This window comes from Empidonax traillii, unplaced genomic scaffold, assembly GCF_003031625.1.
Source record: "Empidonax traillii isolate 1590-97213 ecotype Southwest subspecies unplaced genomic scaffold, ASM303162v1 scaffold246:size859669, whole genome shotgun sequence".
In the NCBI taxonomy this organism is placed as follows: domain Eukaryota; kingdom Metazoa; phylum Chordata; class Aves; order Passeriformes; family Tyrannidae; genus Empidonax; species Empidonax traillii.
Window position 1 is genome coordinate 501,941 of NW_020955439.1, and position 21,798 is coordinate 523,738.

The 21,798-nt window shown below is 46.9% G+C and overlaps 1 protein-coding gene and 1 long non-coding RNA gene across 7 annotated transcripts in view; one reads left to right on the top strand and one right to left on the bottom strand.

Moving 5' to 3' along the window:
* Positions 1-8,323, bottom strand: part of LOC114059869 — a 14,808-nt gene extending 6,485 nt beyond the window's left edge. For both annotated transcript variants that reach the window (XR_003571754.1, XR_003571753.1), the window contains exon 1: positions 8,213-8,323. This is a non-coding gene — a long non-coding RNA (uncharacterized LOC114059869). The remainder of the gene's footprint in view (positions 1-8,212) is intronic.
* The window catches only part of FAM120A (family with sequence similarity 120A), a 50,097-nt gene continuing 36,188 nt past the window's right edge, over positions 7,890-21,798 (top strand). For 3 of the 5 annotated variants that reach the window (XM_027888831.1, XM_027888835.1, XM_027888834.1), the window contains exons 1-3: positions 7,893-8,687; positions 14,077-14,323; positions 19,079-19,161. In XM_027888831.1, the coding sequence (XP_027744632.1) occupies positions 8,214-8,687; positions 14,077-14,323; positions 19,079-19,161 (804 nt within the window). In that variant the 5' untranslated portion in view covers positions 7,893-8,213. Of the gene's footprint in view, positions 8,688-14,076; positions 14,324-19,078; positions 19,162-21,798 lie in introns of all 5 variants that reach the window. The other 2 variants (XM_027888832.1, XM_027888833.1) reach the window with 2 other exon arrangements.

Here is a 21,798-nt window from a genome sequence, read left to right on the forward strand (position 1 = left end):
CCTCACTCTCGCCCAAGGCCAGTGACCTCACATCAAATTGAGGGTAGATTAGTGAAACCTAATACTCTCTAGGACTATAAAGAGATTACTCGCACATAAATCTTCACCAAAAAAAAAAAAAATCTGCGTTAGTATTTATTTACATGCATCTTATTTTTCAATGAGAAAACAAGCCTCCCTTTTTTTCCTGCATCAATAAAAGTCTCTTCAAAATTCTGATTGCTTAGATTTGGCATGTAAAATCCACTGTACTACAGGTAACCTACGTTCTTGTAAAAGCTCGTATTTTAGAACAGGGCTCAGCCAGCTTTTCCATTTCTAGATATCAATTACACAGGCAAGATATGTGCTTTACTCTCACTGACAAGAGTGTTTTATGTATAAACATCTTGACCAGCACTGTGTTGTCAGTGGATAGCAGATTCGGTGTGTTTTGGCTGAATTTCTGAAGGGGGAAACTGTGACTTGCACTCTAAATATTTTTTCTGGAGAATGGATTCCTCAGCACACTATGAGCATCTTGTACAGAATACAAGTAAACATTTGGGAAGGAATTTCATGCTTATGGCAGGTACTGACTTGCCAGCCTTGAAACTGAGCTCCCTGGAACCCAGGGCATGAGCACAGCTCTGGCTCTGTGAGCTCCACAGGTCAGCTGAGTTCCCATCACTCCTGCTGCACCAGCGAGGGAAGAACCATCGAATCCCAGAATGGATTGGTTTGGGAAGGACCATAAAAATCAGCTAGTACCATCCCCCTGTCATGGGCAGGGGCACCTTCCACCAGCCCAGGTTGCTCCAAGCCCCGTCCAACCTGGTCTTGGACACTCCCAGGGATGGGGCAGCCACAGCTTCTCTGGGCAACCTGTGCCAGGGCCTCTCCTCCCTCACAGCCAAGAATTTCTTCCTAATACCTAACCTAATCCTGTTCTCTGTCAGTCTAAAGCCATTCCCTCTTGTTCTGTCACCCCAGGCCCTTATAAACAGTCTCTCTCCATGTTTCTGGTTGGCTCCCTTCAGGTACTGGAAGGCCACAGTTAGGTCACCCTGAAGCTTTCCGTTCTCCAGGCTGAACAATCCCAATTTCCCAATTCTCTCAGCCTTCCCTCCCAGCAGAGCTGCTCCATCCCTCTCATCATCTTGGTGGCCTCCTCCAGACTGGCTCCAACAGCTCCATGTCCTTCCTGTGCAGGGCACACAGCGGGACCTACATTCTGGCAAGTTTATTCATACATCCTGGGCAAGCTGTGATTGGGAGCACAGTTTGATCACGTCGGTACTTTACCTCAAAGGTAAAATGTTCTGAGGTGGTGGTGGTGTAAGAATTTTAGTTAATTTGTATTAATACTGGGAGAATTTCGGTTAATGCACGTAAGTAATTTGGAATTGCTGCTCCTTTTTCCTTATTTCCAGAGTGCTGCAAGAGCCTCTGCTGCAGTTGGACAGCTGGATCCCAGATGTGAACAGCCAGGTCAGGGTTTGGGTCCAGGAATAGGAGATGATGCTTTTGACACGTGGGAGGGCAGGGAAGGCCTTTGAGAACATTATTAACATTACTTCACATTTCTACAGTGCTTTGCCTGCGCCTGCTTAAAGCTCCACATAGACTATGAGTAATTAGTGATCTGGATGTCTCTGAAATGATGATCAGCAGCATTTAAATCATCATTAAAATACAATTAGCAGCCCTTTGAACGGAATGCTGTCATTCCGAGCAGCCTAATTGGTGGCTCGTGGGCCAGTTCTGGACAACAAGAGAATTGTCTGCTTCTCCTCTCCTCTAACTGCACCAGCTCAAGGAGCACCCTGTCCCAGGAGGGGCAGCCGTGCCCATGGGATGGACATGGAGAGCCACACTATGTGACAGGAAAGGCACAAAGTATCCCTTGTGCCCAGCCCACTGCTTCAAGAAGTCTGAGTTTTGTGGACCTCATTTTATCCTGTGTGCTGATTCAAGCAGGCACAGCCCCACAACTTTATACTTTGCAATTCAAATCCTTTTTTTTTTTTTTTTTTTTTTTTTTTTTTTTTTTTTTTTTTTTTTTTTTTTTTTTTTTTTTTTTTTTTTTTTTTTTTTTTTTTTTTTTTTTTTTTTTTTTTTTTTTTTTTTTTAATACTTAGATTTTAGACTGTGCAGCAAGAGCTATAAGGATGAAACAAGGGCAGTTCATGACAAGACAAATAACTGAGCGATCCACATCTCTGGGTGATGTGCTGGCAGACCAGACTGGAGTGTGATTGGGCAAGAGAAAGAATTCAGTTGCTGTAACAGACTGATAGTGAAGGTCTGGCTTGCATGGTGCTCCCAAACCTGGCATCCCTACTGCACATTTAGGTAGCTAAATCTGTCACTTCCCTGCCGGAGATGCTTGTGTTAATTGCATAAACGCCAACAAAAATGACATGTTTTTAAAGTGTTGGAAGTGTAAATAGCTGCTCTTCTGAAATGGCCTCAGTTTATATATTTTAGCTCAGACGTGCCCTCGTGATACCACTTGCATCTTATCTGTTATAGCATCTAGCTGTAGTATTCTATCAGTATCTCTGTTATAGTAACTAGCTGTAGTATTCTATCAGTATCTGTTTGTAATACTACTGATGCTCCTGCAAAAAAAAGCACTGCAGAATGTACTTTAAATACTGGCTTTTTGTACGTCTCACACAACCATTCATCCCTCCAGGGGAACAGCACGCTACTGTTCCAGGTTTTCGAAGAACCAGCGCTGCTGCTCCCCACCAGCTCCCCTTGCCTGCTTCATAATGCCCTTATTATTTATGCGTTTTTCTCTTGAAAATTCAAGTTTAGAGCCGAAAATTTTCACGCTTTTGTTCCTTGCAGCGAATCAAAGGCAGCGAGTGGCCCTGATGTAATCTGTGTGGTGTGTGCCGCGGCCGAGCATCCACCGCTGTGAAAGCGCTGCTTGTTCTCTGAAAGGAGGAATTCTTTCAGCCGTCGTCACGGCCCCCTCCTCCGCCTGCCTGCTTTTCCCAGGCACTCCGAGAGGACTCGCTCCCGGTCTTTTGCTTGCCCTAAAAATGTGCTGGAGCAACACAGTCATTTACCCCACCAGGCTGAACTCCTGATGGCTTGGGTGATCTGCGGGTGATCAAAAGTTTCAAGTTTGAGAGTAGCAGGGGGTCTACTGAGGTGTGACATCTTTTTAATCATCTTTTCTTTGGATTGGTAGTCCAATAGTAGCCCAACTCATCTCCACATGGGCACCACAGCAGGCTATCAGAGAAGTTCTTTTCTCTTCCTCTGCTGTTCCTGCAGTAGGCGACGTGCTTTCACATACGTCCTGTCTACAAAATGTCAGTGTTGGCCTGGCATGTTTTACTATGATTTGAGTGGCCTAAAGAAATTACTTGGAAAGCAGCAGATGCCTTAAGAAAAGAGGGAAAGAGGGAAAAAAAAAAAAAAAAAAAGACTCAAAGAGGAGGAGAAAAAGGAGGCTCGGGGAACCTTATTGCTCTCTACAGCTATCTGAAAGGAGGTGGGTGTCGGGCTCTTCTTCCAGGTAACATGCAATAGGTCAAGGGGAAATGGCCTCAAGTTGTGCCAAGGATGCTCTAAGTTGGATGTGAGGAAAAATTTCATCACCAGAAGAGTAGTTCAGCATTGGAACAGGTTCTCCAGGGAAGTGGTGGAGTCACCATCCCTGGAAGTGTTTTAAAAAAAACAATGCAGATGTGGCACTTGGCATGTGATTTAGCGGCCTTGGTGGGATTTGGCTGAAGGGTTGGACTTGGTGATCTTGAAGGTCTTTTCCAATTGCAGTGATCCTATGATTCTATGATATTAACAAGTCAACTGGCCCAAGGAAATAGAAGTGCAACTCAGTGATGGTTGCCAACAAGTAATCCTGTAAAACCCACCCAGGAAGATGACGCAGCTCCTCATGATCCTGCTCCTGCGGTGTTCCATCTTCTCTCCCCCTCTCTGCATTCCCCATTCCATATAAGAAATGTGCATTGCTGCCCAGTTCATTCAGATACAAGGCTCCCTAAATCAGCTTTTTTCAAGCACAAAATATACGTATTGTCTCAGGAGGAACAAGAGACCAGATAGTCAAAAACGGTGCTCCAGGGGAGTTGATCACCCGTGTTTCACACAGGTAATTGTTAACAACACCCAGATAACTGCCTGTGGGATAAGGGGCAGCACACCAAACCCAGCCTATGAGCCACAACAGGAGAAAGTATTACAAGATGCTCATAGCTGAATTAAGATGCCAAAAGAAAGTCCCAAATAATATGAAGACACTGAAAAAAGAGTCTTTGTTCCAGCACCGGTGTCTTTGCTGGGCTCCTGCCGCCAGGCATTTGGATCAACCTCCCTTAAGTGTACAGAAAACACATGGAATATGTGACAAGTCAGGAGGATTTAGCAACTTTGGGAAAGAGTAACAGTTCTTAAATACCTCACTGCAATTAACCAAGGGCCAGAAATGTGAGAAAATCTCTGAAGAATTAATCAGGAATCAACAGCAGTTTGTCTTGACAGCAAAGGCGGACGGATGAAATCAAACAGCTCCCCCCCAAAATGGCTGCTGAGTAAGAGTAAAAAACATAACAAGGAAGAGCACGCTCTGGATAAATCGATATTTTGTTGAGGAAAATAAAAAAGCAAATGCCAGTAGGAAGGGAAAAAAAAAAAAAAAAAGAAAAAAGCATGTTTCCTGTCTGGTCACCACCAGGCACACATTGGCCTGCGAGGGCAGGGAGAGCAGCCCTGGCTTAGAGGGGCAAAGAAGGAATAGGATTGACTCTTGACTTTCACCAGACACTAAAGGTCCCTTAGGCCAGTTGGTACAAGAGAATGAAACAACAAGACCTGAGTGGACTGCTAGACTGTGTCCAGAGAAGGGCAATGGAGTTGGGGAAGGGCCTGGAGCACCAGGAGTGGCTGAGGGAGCTGGGGGGACTCAGCCTGGACAAAAAGAGGCTCAAGGGGGACCTTCCTGCTCTCTCCAACTCTCTGACAGGAGAGGAAAGATTGACTTTCGCTAACAGAGGAACCAACTGATAACGTTCAACTCTGCTCTTGCCCTGACATGGTTATTCGTTAGTTCTTCCTAATGACTGTTCAGTTCCTTCCTTCTCGGGAGCCACTCCTAATTCTCTTCTGTTCAGGTTGGATAATGAGTCACTGACTTTAATACGAATCACTGTTAACCCTTCCCTTACACAACCAACATCTGGGAACAGTGAAATATGTTGTGTCTCAGTGCTGAGGGAGAAGATTAATGATTCCTGCAGGCTTTCTGCTGCTGGTTGATGAAAAAACACCTTGTTTGCCTTGTGCCTTTGATTAATTGCTCTCTAAGTCTGGCCTAGTCTACCTGCCTCCCAAAGTAATTTTGTTTTCCATAAATTTCACTTCTTTTCCATTGTCATTGTCTGGCCAAAGTTTTAGTTTGTGTCAAATAACTTCTGGAATCACCTTGTTCGCCATTGTGCTTTTCCTCTCTCTATTCTCTGGGGAGGGAGGGTCATGTTTGTGCCTGGGCAGTTCCACTGAGTCTTCCTGACTCCATGGGAAGAGTCAGGATGGTAACAGCCAGGCTTCTGGTGGCACATGTTCTGGGCTAGTTTCCTTCTTAAACAACAACAAAACAAAACAAAACAAACAAACAAACAAAAAAACACAAGTAAATTTATCATCTTCCATTTACAGATGATGTGCCATTCCTAAGGCTACTGAGCCTAAAGATCCTGTGAGACTATTAACAACAGATATTGAATTCTTCTTGACTCAGCTACTGCTCACTTACAGTTTAGGGAACGGCCTGTTTGTGATCAGACTTCGCACTGTTAGAGCATTGAATATGTGTAGGCCTGTCAGATCACCTGCTTTTCAGGCACCTAATGTATGGCAATACTTGCTGTTTTGACCAAATTTTGGTCCTTTTGGGGATATTTGGATTTCTAAAGTTCTTTCTTCTTGATCCAGTTTCCTTCTATTAGCACTGCTGACCTACTATCATGTTTGGTGTGTCCTTCAAAGTGTTCTACAGCGTTTTACTATTTTGATGTTATCAAAACACGCCTATGCTGATAGGAGAATCTAAGAGTTCTAAGGCAACGGTAGTCTGGAAGGAGATCAGGCTATTTCCATAGGAAACCACACTCTCAGATTACTTCAAAACCAGATTTTTAAGAAGAAACATGCACTTCCCCTGATTACTTCCACAGCTTTTTTCAGTGTTCTTTATTCCACTATCCTGCTGCTGCACCAGTCGGCCTCAGATGTGCATCCCTGGCGCCCGCGAGCGAGCCAGCCCACTCCTGCTGCACCAGCTATTCCCTGCTGGGAATATTTACTGTGGGTGCCAATCCAGCCTGACTGAAACCTCATTAACAATACGCTTTTTCCTGATTAATAAAATATTAATGTGAACATACAGCATCAGCAGCTTGACATTTTCTGTAGTTTTCCAACACCTGCACAGCACAGAACTGCTCGGGCGCTGTGATATTACCGCAGTGACAAACTTGCAGGCAACTTCTGATGCTTGGGGACAGTCCTCATCTTGGTCTTTTAAAAAATAATTTAATCTGGTAAAACTGAAGACAGATAACTCCTCACTGCCTGAGCAGCAAACAGTAGGTTTCTTGCCCAATAATCAATATTTATGCTCATTTATGGGTTTCTTCCCCAACAATTGATACTTATGCTCATTTACCAGTCGTGGCAGCAGTGCAAGCAGATACTTTAAACCTGTCTAAGGTGGGAAAGGCAATCAAAATCATTCAGGGAAATGATTGTCCCTTTCTACTCTGCACTGGTGTGGCCCCACCTTGAGTCTTGTGCATGGTTTTAGGTGCCAAAATACAGGAAGGATCTAAAGCTATTAGAGAGTGTCCAAAGGAGGGCAACAAAGATGGTGAAGGATCTGGAGGGGCCACAGGAGGAGCAGCTGAGGGCACTTGGTTTGTTCAGTCTGGAGGAGACAGGTCACACCTCACAGAGGTCTGCAGTTTCCTCACGAGGGGCAGTGGAGGGTCAGCTCTGTGTGAGCAGGGACAGCACCCAGGGAATAGCTGGAGCTGGGTCAGGGCAGGTTTAGGGTATCAGGGAAAGGTTCTTCCCCCGGAGGGTGGTTGGGTGCTGAACAGGCTCCCCAGGGCAGTGGGCACAGCCCCAAGGCTGCCAGAGCTCCAGGAGGGTTTGGACAACGCTCTCAGGGATAGGGTGGGATTGCTGGCATGTCCCGTGCAGCGCCAGGAGCTGGACTGGATGATCCCCGCGGGTCCCTTCCAGCTCAGGATATTCTACGATCTGGAAGCTTTCCCAGCAGCAGCGAAGGCTCGGCGGGTGAGGCCGGGCCAGGCCGGCACATTCACCGGTCACTGCCGGGTCTGTGCGCAGGGGAAGGCGCTGTGCCCAGGCCGGGCGCGGCCCCGGACCCGACCCGATGCGGGGGCGCTTCTGCCGCCCCGGCACGGCCGGGGGTCTCCGAGTAACAGGTGCCCTGGAGCGCCGCTCCCCCGGGCCGGGCCTGCCGCGGGGCTGAGGGGAGCGCCACTGCCCGGGAAGGCCCGGCGGCACCGCGGGGTCTGCACCGGTGCTACCGGTGCTGGTGCTGCCGCTGCCGCTGCCGCCGCCGCCGCTCCCGCCCCCGGCCCCCTCCCCTTCCCCGCCACTCGCTTCCGCCGCGCTCCCGCGCATGCCCGGGTTATGCAACGGCCGCGGCGGGCGGGCCGGGCCGGGCAGAGCCGCAGGGCAGGGCAGGGGGGCCGTGAGGGGCTGCGGGCACCGGGCACGGGCGGCGGCGCCGAGGCCGCTCCGCTTCCCCGCGCCGCGCTCCCGCCGCGGCCCCGCGCGGTGTGTGAGTGGCAGCGGCGCGGCCGCCAAGTCCCGCCCGTTCCGCTCTCGCTGCCGCAGGCGGCGGCAGCGGCGGGTTGGCTTCCTGCGCGCCCGGCCGCTCCCCCGCCCCCCGGCAGTCGGAGCCGCAGCCGCCCGGATCCCCGAGCCATGGCTCTGTGAGCGCAGCACATGGCGGCCGCGGCAGCCATGAGCCCCCCACTAATCCATACAACTCCCCCTTGATCGGCCACCGACGGCAGCCAGCGCTCCCACCCGGCTCCACCGCTCCCACCGCCCGCCTGCCGCCGCCGCGCCGCCCGGCCCGAGCCCAGACCCCGCTGCCGCCGCCGCCGCCACTGCCGGGCCCCCGCTCGCCTGCCCGCCGCCGCCGCCCGGTCCTCACCATGGGAGTGCAGGGATTCCAGGACTACATCGAGAAGCACTGCCCCAGCGCCGTGGTGCCCGTCGAGCTGCAGAAGCTGGCGCGGGGCAGCCTCGTGGGTGGGGGCCGCCAGCGGCCCCCCCAGACCCCGCTGCGCCTCCTCATCGACGCCGACAACTGCCTGCACCGGCTCTACGGCGGCTTCTACACGGACTGGGTGAGCGGTGGGCAGTGGAACCACATGCTGGGCTACCTGGCGGCCCTGGCCAAGGCCTGCTTCAACGGGAACATCGAGCTCTTCGTCTTCTTCAACGGCGCCCTGGAGAAGGCCCGGCTGCACGAGTGGGTGAAGCGCCAGGGCAACGAGCGCCAGACGGCGCAGCAGATCGTCAGCCACGTCCAGAACAAGGGCACCCCGCCGCCCAAGGTCTGGTTCCTGCCGCCCGTCTGCATGGCGCACTGCATCCGCCTGGCCCTCATCCGCTTCCACATCAAGGTGAGGAGGAGCCCGGGGGTCCCGGCGCCCCCTCCCCGCCGCTTCCCCCCCCCCGGCCGCTCCAAGATGGCAGCGGGGGCTGCCCGCGGGGGAGCGGGGGGGCACCGTCCGCCGCTCCCCTCAGCGCCTCAAAATGTCGCCCGGACCCGTGGGGGCGGCACAACTTTCGGCGGCCTCAATCCCCGGGGTATTCCGGCCGATTTCCAGGGCGCTGCCCGCCGCCCCGCCGAGGCCGGAGGCCGGGAGGCCCCGGCGGGGCGAGCGGCAGCGCCCATGGCCCGGCCCGGCCCGGCCCGGCAGCAGGGCGGCTTCTGCCTCCATGTTCTTTCGCTCCCTTGACTCAAAATGTCCCTTCTTGCCTTGTGGGCTGTGGTACCGCAGGGGAGAGCGGGTGGGCGAAAAGCATCTCTGTAGTTAATTATTGAGAGTGTGGGGGGGAAAAAATAATTAATCAGTTTAGTTCTCGCGCAGGGTGGATCTGCAACAAGTTCCCGGCCAAGGCGAGGTGTTTAAACTTGGGCTGGAGGGGAAATGGCTCGCTGCGAAAAGCACAGAGGTGCAGTTTCGGCTTTATGGAGGGTTTTGTGTTTTGCTCGGTGTTTTCCCGGTATCAACAAGCGTTTCAAATCAGGCGTAGAATAACTCTCACCTCACTCCATAGCAGCAACACTTCCAGTCAGTGCGATCAGCAGCGCCGAGCTGACAGTCCTTCATTTAAACTTCTCGTTTTAAGAGGCAGCCCCAGTTTTCCGGCCCCACAAACAGCCCTTCGTGCCGGATCTGGGCTCCATGACCATCTTGCACTGGAAGGCCACGATTTCAAAGGTTGCAGGATATGACCACGTTGCATCTCTCTGCACGGCGTTCCTGATTTACGATGGTTTCTGTTCAGCCGAGCGATTGTGTATATTGAAACACAAGACGCTGGAAAAACAAGCCCGGGGATGAAGCTGCAGTTTTAGGAGTTGCCTGCTCGCCTTCCCGCTGGGGAGGGAAGAGCAGTGGGAGGGAAGCACATACTTGTAGGCTTTATTATCCTAAATTACTTTAGTGTGTAGAAAAATATTATGTAACCTTCGGAGTTGCACGCTCGATCACTAGCAGCAGCTTAATGTTATTTGGCCTTCTGCCGGATTAGAAACGCTCTGGCCGGGCTGCAGCCCTGGGGTACAGATGCCTCTCTGCGAGCAGCTCGCCCCAGAGGTGACTTTGGGTGAAGTTTCTCCTAGTTCTGCCAACGGGGCGGGAGCTGCTGTTGCTCCCTCGTAGTTCCCTGCTCGCGGGGCCGGGCCCATCCATGGAGGAACTCGGGGCTGGAGTGCAGCCACCCCGGGCTGGCAGCGGGTGTTGGGCAGTGGAAGTCCCACCCTGTTGCCAGGATTGGGTCACCGGGCCGGGGCCACGGCGCGTGTGGAACGAACTGGAAGCGGAGGCGAAGCTCGCAGGGCCCGTCGAGCTGTGCTGAGGGCCTGGCCTTGGTTAAAGTGAGGGGGTGATGGCCGTGTCTGCTGCAGTCGTGTGTTTCCCTGGCCAGCCTAGGAGCAGGATTGTGTTACGGTGTTTTGGATGGTGGGAATTTGCACGACAGCGGAAACATCCTGTCGTTTGAACTTTTTGTGATTTTTTTTGTGGCTAGGAAATACTTTTGTCCTTCGAGCAAAAAGTTTTAGGCCCCATGTGGTGAAGGTCTTTACCTTGATCTGTTTGTGCATTATAAATCTGCATTATAAATATTCCTTTATTTGTTATTGAGACTTAGAGGTGATTAGTAAAAGCAATGAATGGGTTGAAATAAGGGTGTTGTTTTCTTTTAATGTGTTAAAGTGGAGACTTTGTTTAACGCTACACTGAAATGCATAGTACCTGACAGGAAGGCAGCTGGTTTGATATCAATGGGAATGTGATGTTTGTAGTAGTTTTGTAGCATGTTGAACCGGCAGTTAGTTTGCTAAACACTTTCTGTCTCAGACCTGGCTCGGGTGTCTTACATCCAAACCAAACTGCCACATTTGACAGTGGTGTCACCTGTAGCACTTTGTTTACTTTCAAGCTTAGCTGCAGCATTAGCTCCTTTATGGTTTCTTGGTAACAGGCCTTATTCCTAATCTCTGGAAGCAGCCATAGGAGTACTCATCCTACCGAGTCCCTTTTCTGGCATTAGAAAAATACCCCCAACTCCCCAAATCCCCATAAACACAACATCCTCCCAGTTTTGATGGGTATTTGTGTCAGTTTGTTGGCAGCTCATTATTACCAGGTACTGGGGGCGAGGGGGGAGAGTTTGTTGCTGTTCATACCCCTGAGCCACCACCGTGCATGTCCAAACTGTGGGTTCTCCCCACTGCTCAGCTGTCCTGGGGATGGGAAGGGTATCAGCAATTCCCGTTTGATGCCTCATTTTTTCAGTTGTTGAGAAACTCTGTGGATAAATCTGGTTTTAATGGATTCATTTTCAGGTTAGGAAGGATATTGCATGGTTATAGTGGTCACATGCATAATACACATCAAAGATACTGCTGAGCTTAAATCATGTTCCTTCCCTGCTTTTCTTCCTCTCTGACATGATTTATTATCTTTCTAAATCTGCTTTATTGCATATATCTTTCTTTCTCTAAACCTTCCTCTAGTTTTATTCTTGCTCTCACTTTGACACAGCCCTCCTGATGGGCAAAGAGCAGATGCATCTTGAAGGTGTGATTTTTTTATTTGCACGTATGGGTGATTTTAAAAATTTGCATCTGCATAAGACAGTTGTTAAATTGCAGTGTTTTCTTGCTTTGTTTTGAGAAGTTGAGTTTGAGAATACTGATTGACTTTAAATATGAAATTGATTTTCATATTTTTAGGAAGCATTTGAGTCTTGAGTAGAAGGTTTCTGTGTGAAGCTAGGAACTGCTATGAATTTAATCTATTTTAGTAATTAGAGGGGAGAAAAAGAGTAATGTCTTCCATCCAGAGCAATTATAAATCACTCACAGATGGTTTCAGCAGGATGTAAAAATAACAGGTTCCTCCAGGTTATAACAAATATCCTGCGGCTTCTTAGCTTCGTCGTGACCTGGTATTTTTCAGTTTGGGGGGAATAATTCTTTCGAGAAAACTTTTATGTGAAGTAGGTTTGCTGAAATTTAAATATTTATGCAGTGGAGATCTTAACATTAATGCTTTGGGGAGACTGTTTTGTTCTCAGTACCTAAAGGTGCTTGTGCCCGCTTACTCAGGCAGGATTCTCTCCTGAGCCAGCACTGTTAATGTTTACACAAGATTTAGACTTGAAAATGATTCCAAACTCCTGGCTGTGATTTCCCCCGTGTCCCCCCTCCCTGGGTTGGTTTTGAACCCAGGCACATTGCCTGGGTATGTCTGTGTTTGTGAGAGCCACTGGATATTTCTGACTCTTGTCTCGGTAGAGTTTTACGTTGTGGGTTAACTGCACTTTGGTAAATACAGCTCCTTTCCCTGTGCTGGATCAGTTATTTGGACGTGGATTCTGGTATTCCCTGAACAGCCAGCAGCTTCCAGCTCAGTGACACGGGGAGGGGCTTGGGGCTCTGGAGGTAGAGGAAGTAGCTCAGAGGAGATCAGAACGGGCACACCGAGCTTCCTCTTGTGTTATCTGCACCTGTGTCACACCTAGCGCTGCAGAGGGAGTTCTCACTTGCTTTTTTATAGTTCATGGGTGCTTGTCGTGCGTGCAGAGAGGTTGGGTTTTGATACATTAATAAAATTGAAATCTATCTACCCTTAATTAAAAAAACATCAGAGGGATTTTTCCAATTTAAAACCTGTGAAGACTGGGGCCTGCAGGTAGGGTGAAGCCTAAGTTGCCCTCCTTTAGTTAGGAACTATGTAAATCTGATGTCTTTAAATTCCTCCAAAGATGTTTATGGTTTCTCCCACGCCTTGTGCTGGGGACAGCATCATTGTTAGAAAATAAATACCAGTGTTTTTCTCTTGAACAAAGTAAATTTCAAAAAACACTCCGTCGAGGAACTTTCTGAAGAAGTAACATTTTCTGAAGACTACAGGGTGGTAGGATTAGGAGGAGGGAGAGCTTAGTGAGCTGGTGTTTGATCAGGAATATCACAGGCAAGGCGCTGGCTGTTCTGCTGCTCGGGATTTAGCTTGGAAGGGAACATCTCATGAAGGTGCCTGAGAGAAGCAAAATTTGACATACCTCCCTGGAATACCATAACTCAGCATCAGGTTCAAGTGCAAGGCATGAGTAGAAGAGGAAGGGTCTCTGTAAACTTGCTGTGGGTGACTGAAGAGCTGCTGGGTAGGGCTGCGGAGTTTGGGACCCTCTCTCCTGTTGTGCAGAGGATATAAATGGCCTGGCTGGCACTAAGGCTGTAGTTATTCATGCGTGCTGTGGAGACTGAGGCTAATAGTTTTGTACTGGTCTATTTTGGGATAGCTTGCTTGTCTACAGTGTTGTTCAAATGGAATACTCGGTGAGGGGAGGTTATACCAACACCCAGCTTGCAAGGGGGTTTCCAAATCGCTGAGTGTGTGTTATGTGTGGGGATGGTGGAAGCATCAGGGATCCAAAGCCCTCAGCTGGCTGGACTTGTGTGTGTGCTGCCTGGAGTTGTAGCAGTTCCTGATGGTGTGTAGGAATGCAGCACGGGCACAGACTGACCTGTCCTCATGGGGTTTTTGGTTTCAGTATAAGCTTCTTGATAAGAAAGGGTTGCTTTTGTATTTCCAACATCAGGAGTTGGCCCATGTCTCCCTGCACAACATGTCTGTTCGAGTCATCTGATTGCCGTAGCCTAAAATATGTGCTTTGCTAGGCAACAGGAATGGAGAGGTGAAGTTTGGGCTGTGAACTCAAAGCAGTTTGCCCCATCACACACAGCTGTGTGTGAAGGGATAGGCTGAAAGTGCAAAGAGGAAAAAACTTGGCTTAACACAGCAAGGTGGGCATTTGAAAGGTTGAGAAAGTTACCTCTGTTCATCCGGGATTGTGTTTGGCTCTTTTCAAATAGGGCCAAAAAAGTTTAAAAGGGATCATGGGTTTGCTTGATCCTGGGGGGCACCTTGATGTGCTGAGCTGCCGGAGAACCCCCAGCCTCAAGGCTTTCCCTGTGAGTGGGACAGACATGGTACAGTAATACCTTTAGAGTGTGAGTGTTTCTGTCATAAACGGTTCCTTCAGATGAATTCAAAGGTACAGAATCCACAGGAGTGTGTGCTGGGCTTCCAAGCACTCCCTATGTCCTGTCCACGTGTGCTGCGTCACTGGTTTGGTTTAATTACTTCAGATTTATCTCGTGTGTCTTAAATGCTCATGTATAGTTTCAGAAAGACCCGCTATATCGTGATAGTTGTGATAAATCAGTGCTGCCGTTTACACTGGAGCTAATTGCTCTGTCTTCCACTATAGGTTGCACAGAGCATTGAGGATCATCATCAAGAAGTAATTGCTTTCTGCAGAGAAAAAGGTTTCCATGGTTTGGTTGCATATGACTCCGATTATGCATTGTGCAACATCCCTTACTATTTCAGTGCCCATGCCCTAAAACTGAGCCGGAATGGGAAAAGCCTCACAACAAGCCAATACCTAATGCATGAAGTTGCCAAGCAACTGGACCTGAATCCAAATCGCTTTCCTATTTTTGCTGCTCTTTTAGGTAAGTGAAGATGCTGCTAGTCAGCCTTACGATTTCGGTGTCTGTTAACCGCTTTAAAATAACGTGTGTGTAATTTGACAGAGCACCTGGGGAAAGGCATCCCTTTGTTCCAGACATTCCTGCCGTGGACTGGGATGTGTGTTTATGAGGTCAGACATGCCCAATTTGCAGAGACCTGCGAGCGATGCAAATTGTGGCTGTCTAGAAAGAAGAGTTGAAAGTGGAGGTTTGGCAGAGCTCTGCCTGGCCAAAATGTTCTCTGTGGGTGGGGGGAAATCGGGACAGTTGTGGTTCTACTTGTTTGGGTCCTTTTCTAGACCCCCATTGAAACTAGACCCTTTTCGGGTCTAGTTTCAATGATACACTTTCCAAACTGGAACTACCCTTCTGTCCTGAATTCTACCTAAAAATAACACCTAGGGATTGAAGGTGTTTGGGTTGCAGGGCCTCTTTTTTCCCCTTTTAAATGAGTATTGGACAAATGTGGCAGCACATCAGCTGCACCAACAATATTCTGTACTGTATAATTGAGTGAAACTCCACATTTCTGAGAGCACAGGTGACTGACATTGTACTAGTCCCTTGGTTTTGTCTGGCTACTTTTCTTAGCCCTCCTGTTTCTCATGCTCAGTGGTGTGGGATCTGTGAGGAGCATAGGTGGGAATGTCTCCAGTTTAACATTTCTGCTTAAATGGAACAGTTTAACACACTCTATTTCCATAGCAGTGGTAGAGAATAACTGTTGTACTCTCTCAGATGGTGGAAGAGTGAATTACTGAAGTTGACTCCAATGAGTAAGATTTATTTGAAACAGCATTCTAACTGCTTTTTGGGAGCAGCCATGTTCTTGTCATGCTGTGCAAACAAATTAAGAAAACTGGATTTTCTTTGTTTTCTTGCTGACTTTGTGTTTCAGTGTTGGTACATGATAGAGGAATAAAACTTCTCCTTCAAAAGCTGTTGAATGAGAGAGGCTACGTGTTACTGCTTTAAAATACTACTATTTTAGTAGTCTTTAATATTTTCCAGTCCAGGCAGGCATCTTCCATGTTAAGAAGGAAAGAACCAATGGATCTGGCAGTAGAAAGCCACAAGTATTTGAGTGGTTGGAGTTGCTTTTTGTCGGTGTGTGCTTTTCCTGCCTGCACAGGTGTAGGGAGGGCAGGCAGAGGGTTGGCTGAACTGCCATTGCAGGAGTTGCATGACAGAACTGCTATTGCTTGGCTTTGTTCTGCAGTCTATAAATAAGTTGGTGCATGCCAGTTCAGTGAGTAAGAATTACTGCTGGAAAAGCAGTTTCCCGGTTGCAGATATGCTTTTTTGGGGTTCCTGGGAAGTACACAAGAATGGCATGGCTTTGATTCATCACACAGCCCCAGCTGCATGGCCTGCTGAGGCTTTGCCTGGTTGCATCAAACAATAGGTGAGAAAAAGTTCTGGTAAAGTTTCTGAAGGGTTTACAGTTTTATGCAAGAAGCTCTTGAATGTTTTTCTCTCTTGCTATCTTACATGACCAAATATTTTGGAACTTGCTCTTAGGAGAAAGAAATTTGAGGTCATTTCACGTGATAACTAGAGAGAGATTTGGGAACTTTTTCCACCCTCCCCCTCCGCCAAATTGGTACAAAGGTTAAAAAAATCCAGTTCAGCTACGAGTTTAGTTCTGGGTATTCCTTTGCATTTCTTGTGTGTGTGTGTTCAGTATGAGTAAGCAGAATAAAGTTCATGGAAGTCAGGGTTAGAACAGAAAGCTACTCCAGAGATCTTCCTGCACTTGGGGCTTTTGTGTTATTTTTATATCGAGTGGACTTTAGGAACCCTAGGTATTTGGGATAAAAAGTGATTATATAAGCTGACAACAAACAGATACAGTTTGCCTTAAAGTACTTGCAACATGTTTTCACTTTTGCAATCTTGGTAATATAGTAACATTTTTAAAAAATAAAATACTAACTGTGTATGTGCACAGAGTTGTTTAAGGTGTTTAAATTAGGGTAACTTGTTCAGATTTAAATTTTTATATTTTCGTTGAATATCTAAGGGCTTGTCTGGCTTCACAGGTTATTCTTCTCCCTCTGCTCCTGTGGCTTCTTTGGGTCTTTTTAGTCCTGATAAGTAGAATAAAGAAGTGGGAAGGAGTGAGTGAGAGTTTATGACATGAAAAGGCACATGAATTTTTTTGCTGGGTACAGCAATGTAACTCCCCATGCCAGTACTTCATGTAGGAATAAAAACTATGTACTCTGAAATAAAGACAGTTAAGATGCTGCTTTAATGTTCACAATTCCAGGAGGCCCAAACTATCACAATAGCTGTGATATCCGTGTTCAACTTCAAGGCTTCTGTTTCCCTGTATCCAGAAAACTCGAATTTCTTTGTACTCAGATATTTTCTTGTCATTAACTCCAAGGGTCAGGTTGGGGATACTGAAAGAGGGAAAACATCCTGAAAGTTTCAGCCTCACATCGAGCAGGTAGAGAAGCCTGAGGAGTGACAAAGACCTGGGCAGTTACAGAAGTGTTGTCAGTGGCAAGTGATTTGGGATTGAGCTTTTCAGGGCTAAAGTGTCTTATTGAAGTATTCCAGCAAAATATTTTTCTGACTGTACCAGCTAGACAAACTTCTAAAGCTTACTTTCTGAGCAGGTTCTGTGTACACTGTGCTTGGTTCATTTGGTTTATAGGTTTTTTTCCTTCTTCCAGCTTTTCATGCAAAGGGGTTTGTAGCTGTAGCTTTATAATATAAGGAGTATCCTTGGCATGGGAAGTTAACATGTGGTCTGGATACTGCATCCTCTGAGAGTGTGTTCTTAAAAAGTTCTGTTCTAACTGCTGCTGGTGTAAACAGGGAGCTGATTTGGGTTCTTTTGTAAATTTTAACACAAATAACTTCAGAATAATTTAAAAAAAGAAAAGCAGCCCAAGCTTCAGCAGCAGAAAAACAAACCCAGTGTGAGGTATAGGGCTGTAATTCAGTGAAGTCTTTCGAAAGGGCATTGGCTTCAATTAGTATCTAATTGCTTTTAAAAAAACTAAGGCATATACTATAATAAGCCATTAAAATGGGAAAAATCAATATATGTTGAGGTTGTTCAGCCAGGTCAAGAAATAGAGGTTGCTTATGTAACGCTGATCTCTTTCCCACTGTGACAGCACTTTGTAACGTGTTTAGTTATGGAATCTCGTTCTGTTCCTCAGTAAAATTTTAGAGCTACATAAGGTAAGTACAGGCATCACTTCTTATTTGGCCCACAAAAGACACTGCTGCACTTCAGCATCCTAAATCTCACCCTTCAGTACGGGGTGAGAGCTGATCAAACGGCGACGCTGCCTTATGTGTGTGCAGGGGGATGGAATTAACTGCCATGACAGATGGAGGCCAAACAAAATTGAGGTTTTGGTGGAAGGGAGAGGAGCAATTGCAGCATCTGTAGGAGTTTTTGTCTGTTATCACAGAGTGCTCTGGCTGCAATAGATTTTGTCAGACCTGTATTATAAAGACTAATCTTAATCTTACCTTGACTAGATTAGTGAGGGTGTGGCTGTTTTATGCAAACTTGTGGAATCTTTATGATGTGAGTTTAAAGTTTAGCTCCTAATGAATAAAAATGATAATATCTTCTTGCTGGAGATCTCAGTAGTGGGTAAAGTATTGATTGGACACAAAGACTTCTCTCTCCAAGAGGCATCACCAGGCAGGGGGCAGCTTTCCCGGCTTTCACATGCTAAAGACCACTAAGAGCAAACTAGATGTTTACAAGCAAAAAATATTAAGAAAGGAAACAATTGTTGTAATGTTCAAAGAATCTTCTGGTATTCTTTGTGAACAATGTATTCACTACTAAGTGACTGCTTTATAAAACCAGGTATAGAAAGTATCCTGAAGCTTTCTCCCAGAATTTTAAGAATACATCCTGTTTAGCTCTTTGGAAAGTTTGGATCCACAGCCACCGAACTTAAAGAGTGGTTGATTAGTTGCATCTTTGGTTAATTCAAATGTTTTAAATGTTTCTTAGAATTTTTTAGGTTTGTTGACTTGGGGTTTTTTGTTTGTTTGTTGAGTGTGATGTGCTTTAGAAAAAAAAAACACAATGTGGGTGATCTTCCATTGAACAGTGTGGTAAATACAGTCTCTGTCCATGGAAACCACTAAATGATTTCCCAGTTCCTTTGCTGCTGCCAGCCCAGGGTCCCATCTGACCTGGTCAGGTCAGCAAAAGAAACTTCAGGAATTGGGCGCCTGCTAAGTGTTGGATAAAGCTGTGTTTAGATTGTGTTGAGGGTTGGATAAAGGTGCCTGGTGCCTTGCTGCCTGACCCACGCTGCACAGGGGGCAGAGTGCAGATTCCAGAGGCAGCTCCCGTGGGGATCAGTAACGGCCCATGCTGGGATGCAGGAAGTCAGGGAGCTATAGGGTGTGTTCTTACCCTGTTGTACCTGCACCATGAAATCCTGTTGAGGATTCCCTGACAGGACACACCCCGTGAGGTGGATCCCGTGTTGTCCCTGGCTCTGCTGCTGCTCTGAGTGAGCTGCTTTCATGCAAGAGTGCTCCTCACACACAGGGAAGTGGCTCTTGCTGCAGCAGCAGAATGCTAATTAGGTTTTTCTGGAGTAGCAAAAAGCTATCTGCAAGTTTAATCTGTTAATCCTCTTGATGGGGAGTTGAGGGCTGATTGCAGATTTGTTTGCTGTACGTAGAAACTGTGTGTAACATTTTGTGGTGTACTTAAATGAGTTCTGCATTATGTTCCAGGTAATCATATTCTACCTGATGAAGATTTGGCTTCCTTTCATTGGAGTTTACTTGGTCCAGAACATCCACTAGCTTCACTTAAGGTACAATTTTAATATAACCAGGAGCAATTAAGCTAAAATCAATGCTACACATCAGAGGAGTGTGATGGGTTAGCTGAGAGCAGCTCTGCGAGGCCCCTGTGCTCGGTCACCCTCAGGTGTCCCAGTCCTGGCTTCAGAGGATACCTGGGGTCAGGAGCCTTACAAGGCTAAATTTAGCCTGTGTGATCCCCCTCAGTGCCCTTCAGCTGCACGAGCCACAGCTCCAGTGTGGTCTGGCTTGGAGAATGCAGCTTCTCGCTCTCCTCTTTCTTTAAGGGGAGAGTTTTTTGTTTAGTCATGTTCTTCAGCTACGATGTATATCTTCCTCCCATCTTGTTTTATTGTCTGCTGCTCTGAATTTGTGTGTAATAGTCAGGTTTTGGTACTTAAAGCATAAATACCCTGGAGAATATGTTGCACAAGAAAGCTGAAGTGGCTTCAGTAGTTTTGAGGGGGGTGGTTTGAGACAAGTAAGTTGTCTGATGCTCTTAGTTTACAGTATGTGTGTTCTGCTGCTTCATCACAATTGCCTTGTGCATCTGCCAAGTAAATGGCTATAAAAGGGAAACTGGACACATCAGAGAATGGGATCATAGTGACCTTTCTCTCTGCCACAACAGATGTATTTGTTTCCCTTTCTCCAAAGGTGGACCACGCAGCAAATAATCCACTTTTTGTAAATGCTGCCTGAATGTTTTGTTATCTCTACAACAAAAGTTTATTAAGCCTTGAGAAGTTGTAACTTGTTTGGCCAAATGTAGAGTTTAAAACCAGATTCCAGATTTTCAGCAGAATTTTTAGGGCTTGCATGTGTATTGCCTAATGACCAGCTGTGGCATCTGATGTTACGCTCATCCCCTATTTTGCTGCCACTCCTGTGTTTAGGAAGGTAAGTGTCAGCACATTGCAGTGGCAAAACAAAACCTGCATGCATGTTTGCTGCTTCCTTGTAAAACTTGAGGTGAAAAAATGAAAGAGTGTGCCTGTGTTTTTTGTTTTTTACGAAAAAGGTTAAAATGTAGGACTTCTCAACAAGTGTGGTTGATAAACTTTCTGATGATACTTTTCTATGGTCTAGGCTGAGTAGACTTATTTGACAGAATATGACTTCAGACACTTGGACCTCCTGGAAAGCCCTCTAAATTTATACTGAATTACTTGAATGAAAATTGGGTATTTGTCATTTTTGCTTCTCGATGTACATTTTCAGTGGAAACCCCACCTGGGCTCTGTAGCTGGCATCCCAAGGAAACGCAGCGTGTTCCCCCAGAGCATCCGTCCGGCAGTTCTTCCCTGATGTATTTCATCTGTTGGACAGTATAATCAGATATGAAAGCAGTTTCCATTTGGCTGTTGGAGATTCCACGACAACAGTGCTATCAGTGCAAAGCCCCAAATAAATGCCCTGACTGAGGGAAAGGCTTGCACAACACAGGATTTGTTGAATTTCAGGGCAGCTTTGCTGCCAGTGCACAGCCCCAAGCTGGCCACAGCACCTCTGTCTGCTGCCTGGTGATGGTGTCACATGGAAGGGCATGTCTGCAGCAACCCAGTTGTCATTAGTTGCTGGTCATGGAACAACTGCTGCTTGTTTCTTTAGGTTCACAGTGCTCATGGTTTGAAATGATAACTTCTTTCAGGAGCTCAGTATTTGAGTTTAATTTCAGTTGACACACTAGTATGTCAGTGCTGTCATCACAGTTCTCTGTAGGGGTCTCTTCACCCTAGATGTACGCAGAGCAATATTTCTTGTAAATTTTATGAATGCTTAAAAAAACCTCTTAAGACATTTGTATCAGCCACAAGGCTGATAGCAGAGAGTAGTTTCGGAACAGTGCAAGCCTTCATGAAAACTGGGAATGGGGGGAAGTTGTTGTGTTTCCCCAGGATGTCCTTCCTGGGCTGTGCTTACAAACTTTGCTTTGTTGTGTCTATTTAGAGTTACAAGGGGGTGTTCTCCGTGCTTGGGAACCAAGGGCTCAGATCCCACACCTCATTCAACTCAGGATTTAGAAAGCTTTTTCTCGTTCAGTAAAGATTTTAATCTTTTGTCTCTAGGACAGTGTGGTCTTGAGAATCAAAGCTGACAGGTTCCATTCCAGTGGCTAAATTTGTTGCTTTTCAGGGAGAGCTGTGGCAGTCAATAATACACAATTTATTTCCTGCATTCTCTCTCAATCTTTTATTATACTTTACCAAAATATTACTTTTCTTACGAGTGAAGCTTTGTCAGTTCACCAGCGAAAAAGTGTAACTTAGAAAAGAAAGAACCAGCTTTGCTGATAGAAATTGCTGTGTCTGCTCAGGTATCACCATGGGGAGGGGAGAAAAAGCAAACCTGAGGAGCCCCTGCCTCTGTTTTAAAGAGGGACACGAGGTGGGGGTTGTTCATCCAGGAACAGCTGAGTAGAGGTGGGAAAAAGGAAGGGAAGTGGAAACCTGACTGAAGAATCCATACTTCACATCTGGAAGGAAATGAACCGAACAATCTCTGTGTGCTGCATGAAAAGCCTTTCAGGAGACACCGACAATTACCATCAGCTCAGCAGAACTGTGAAGGTTCCACAGCCAGATTTAAATGAAGAGATATGAATTGCTGTTGCTGCAAAAGGGAGAAGGAATCAAACACATCCCTGT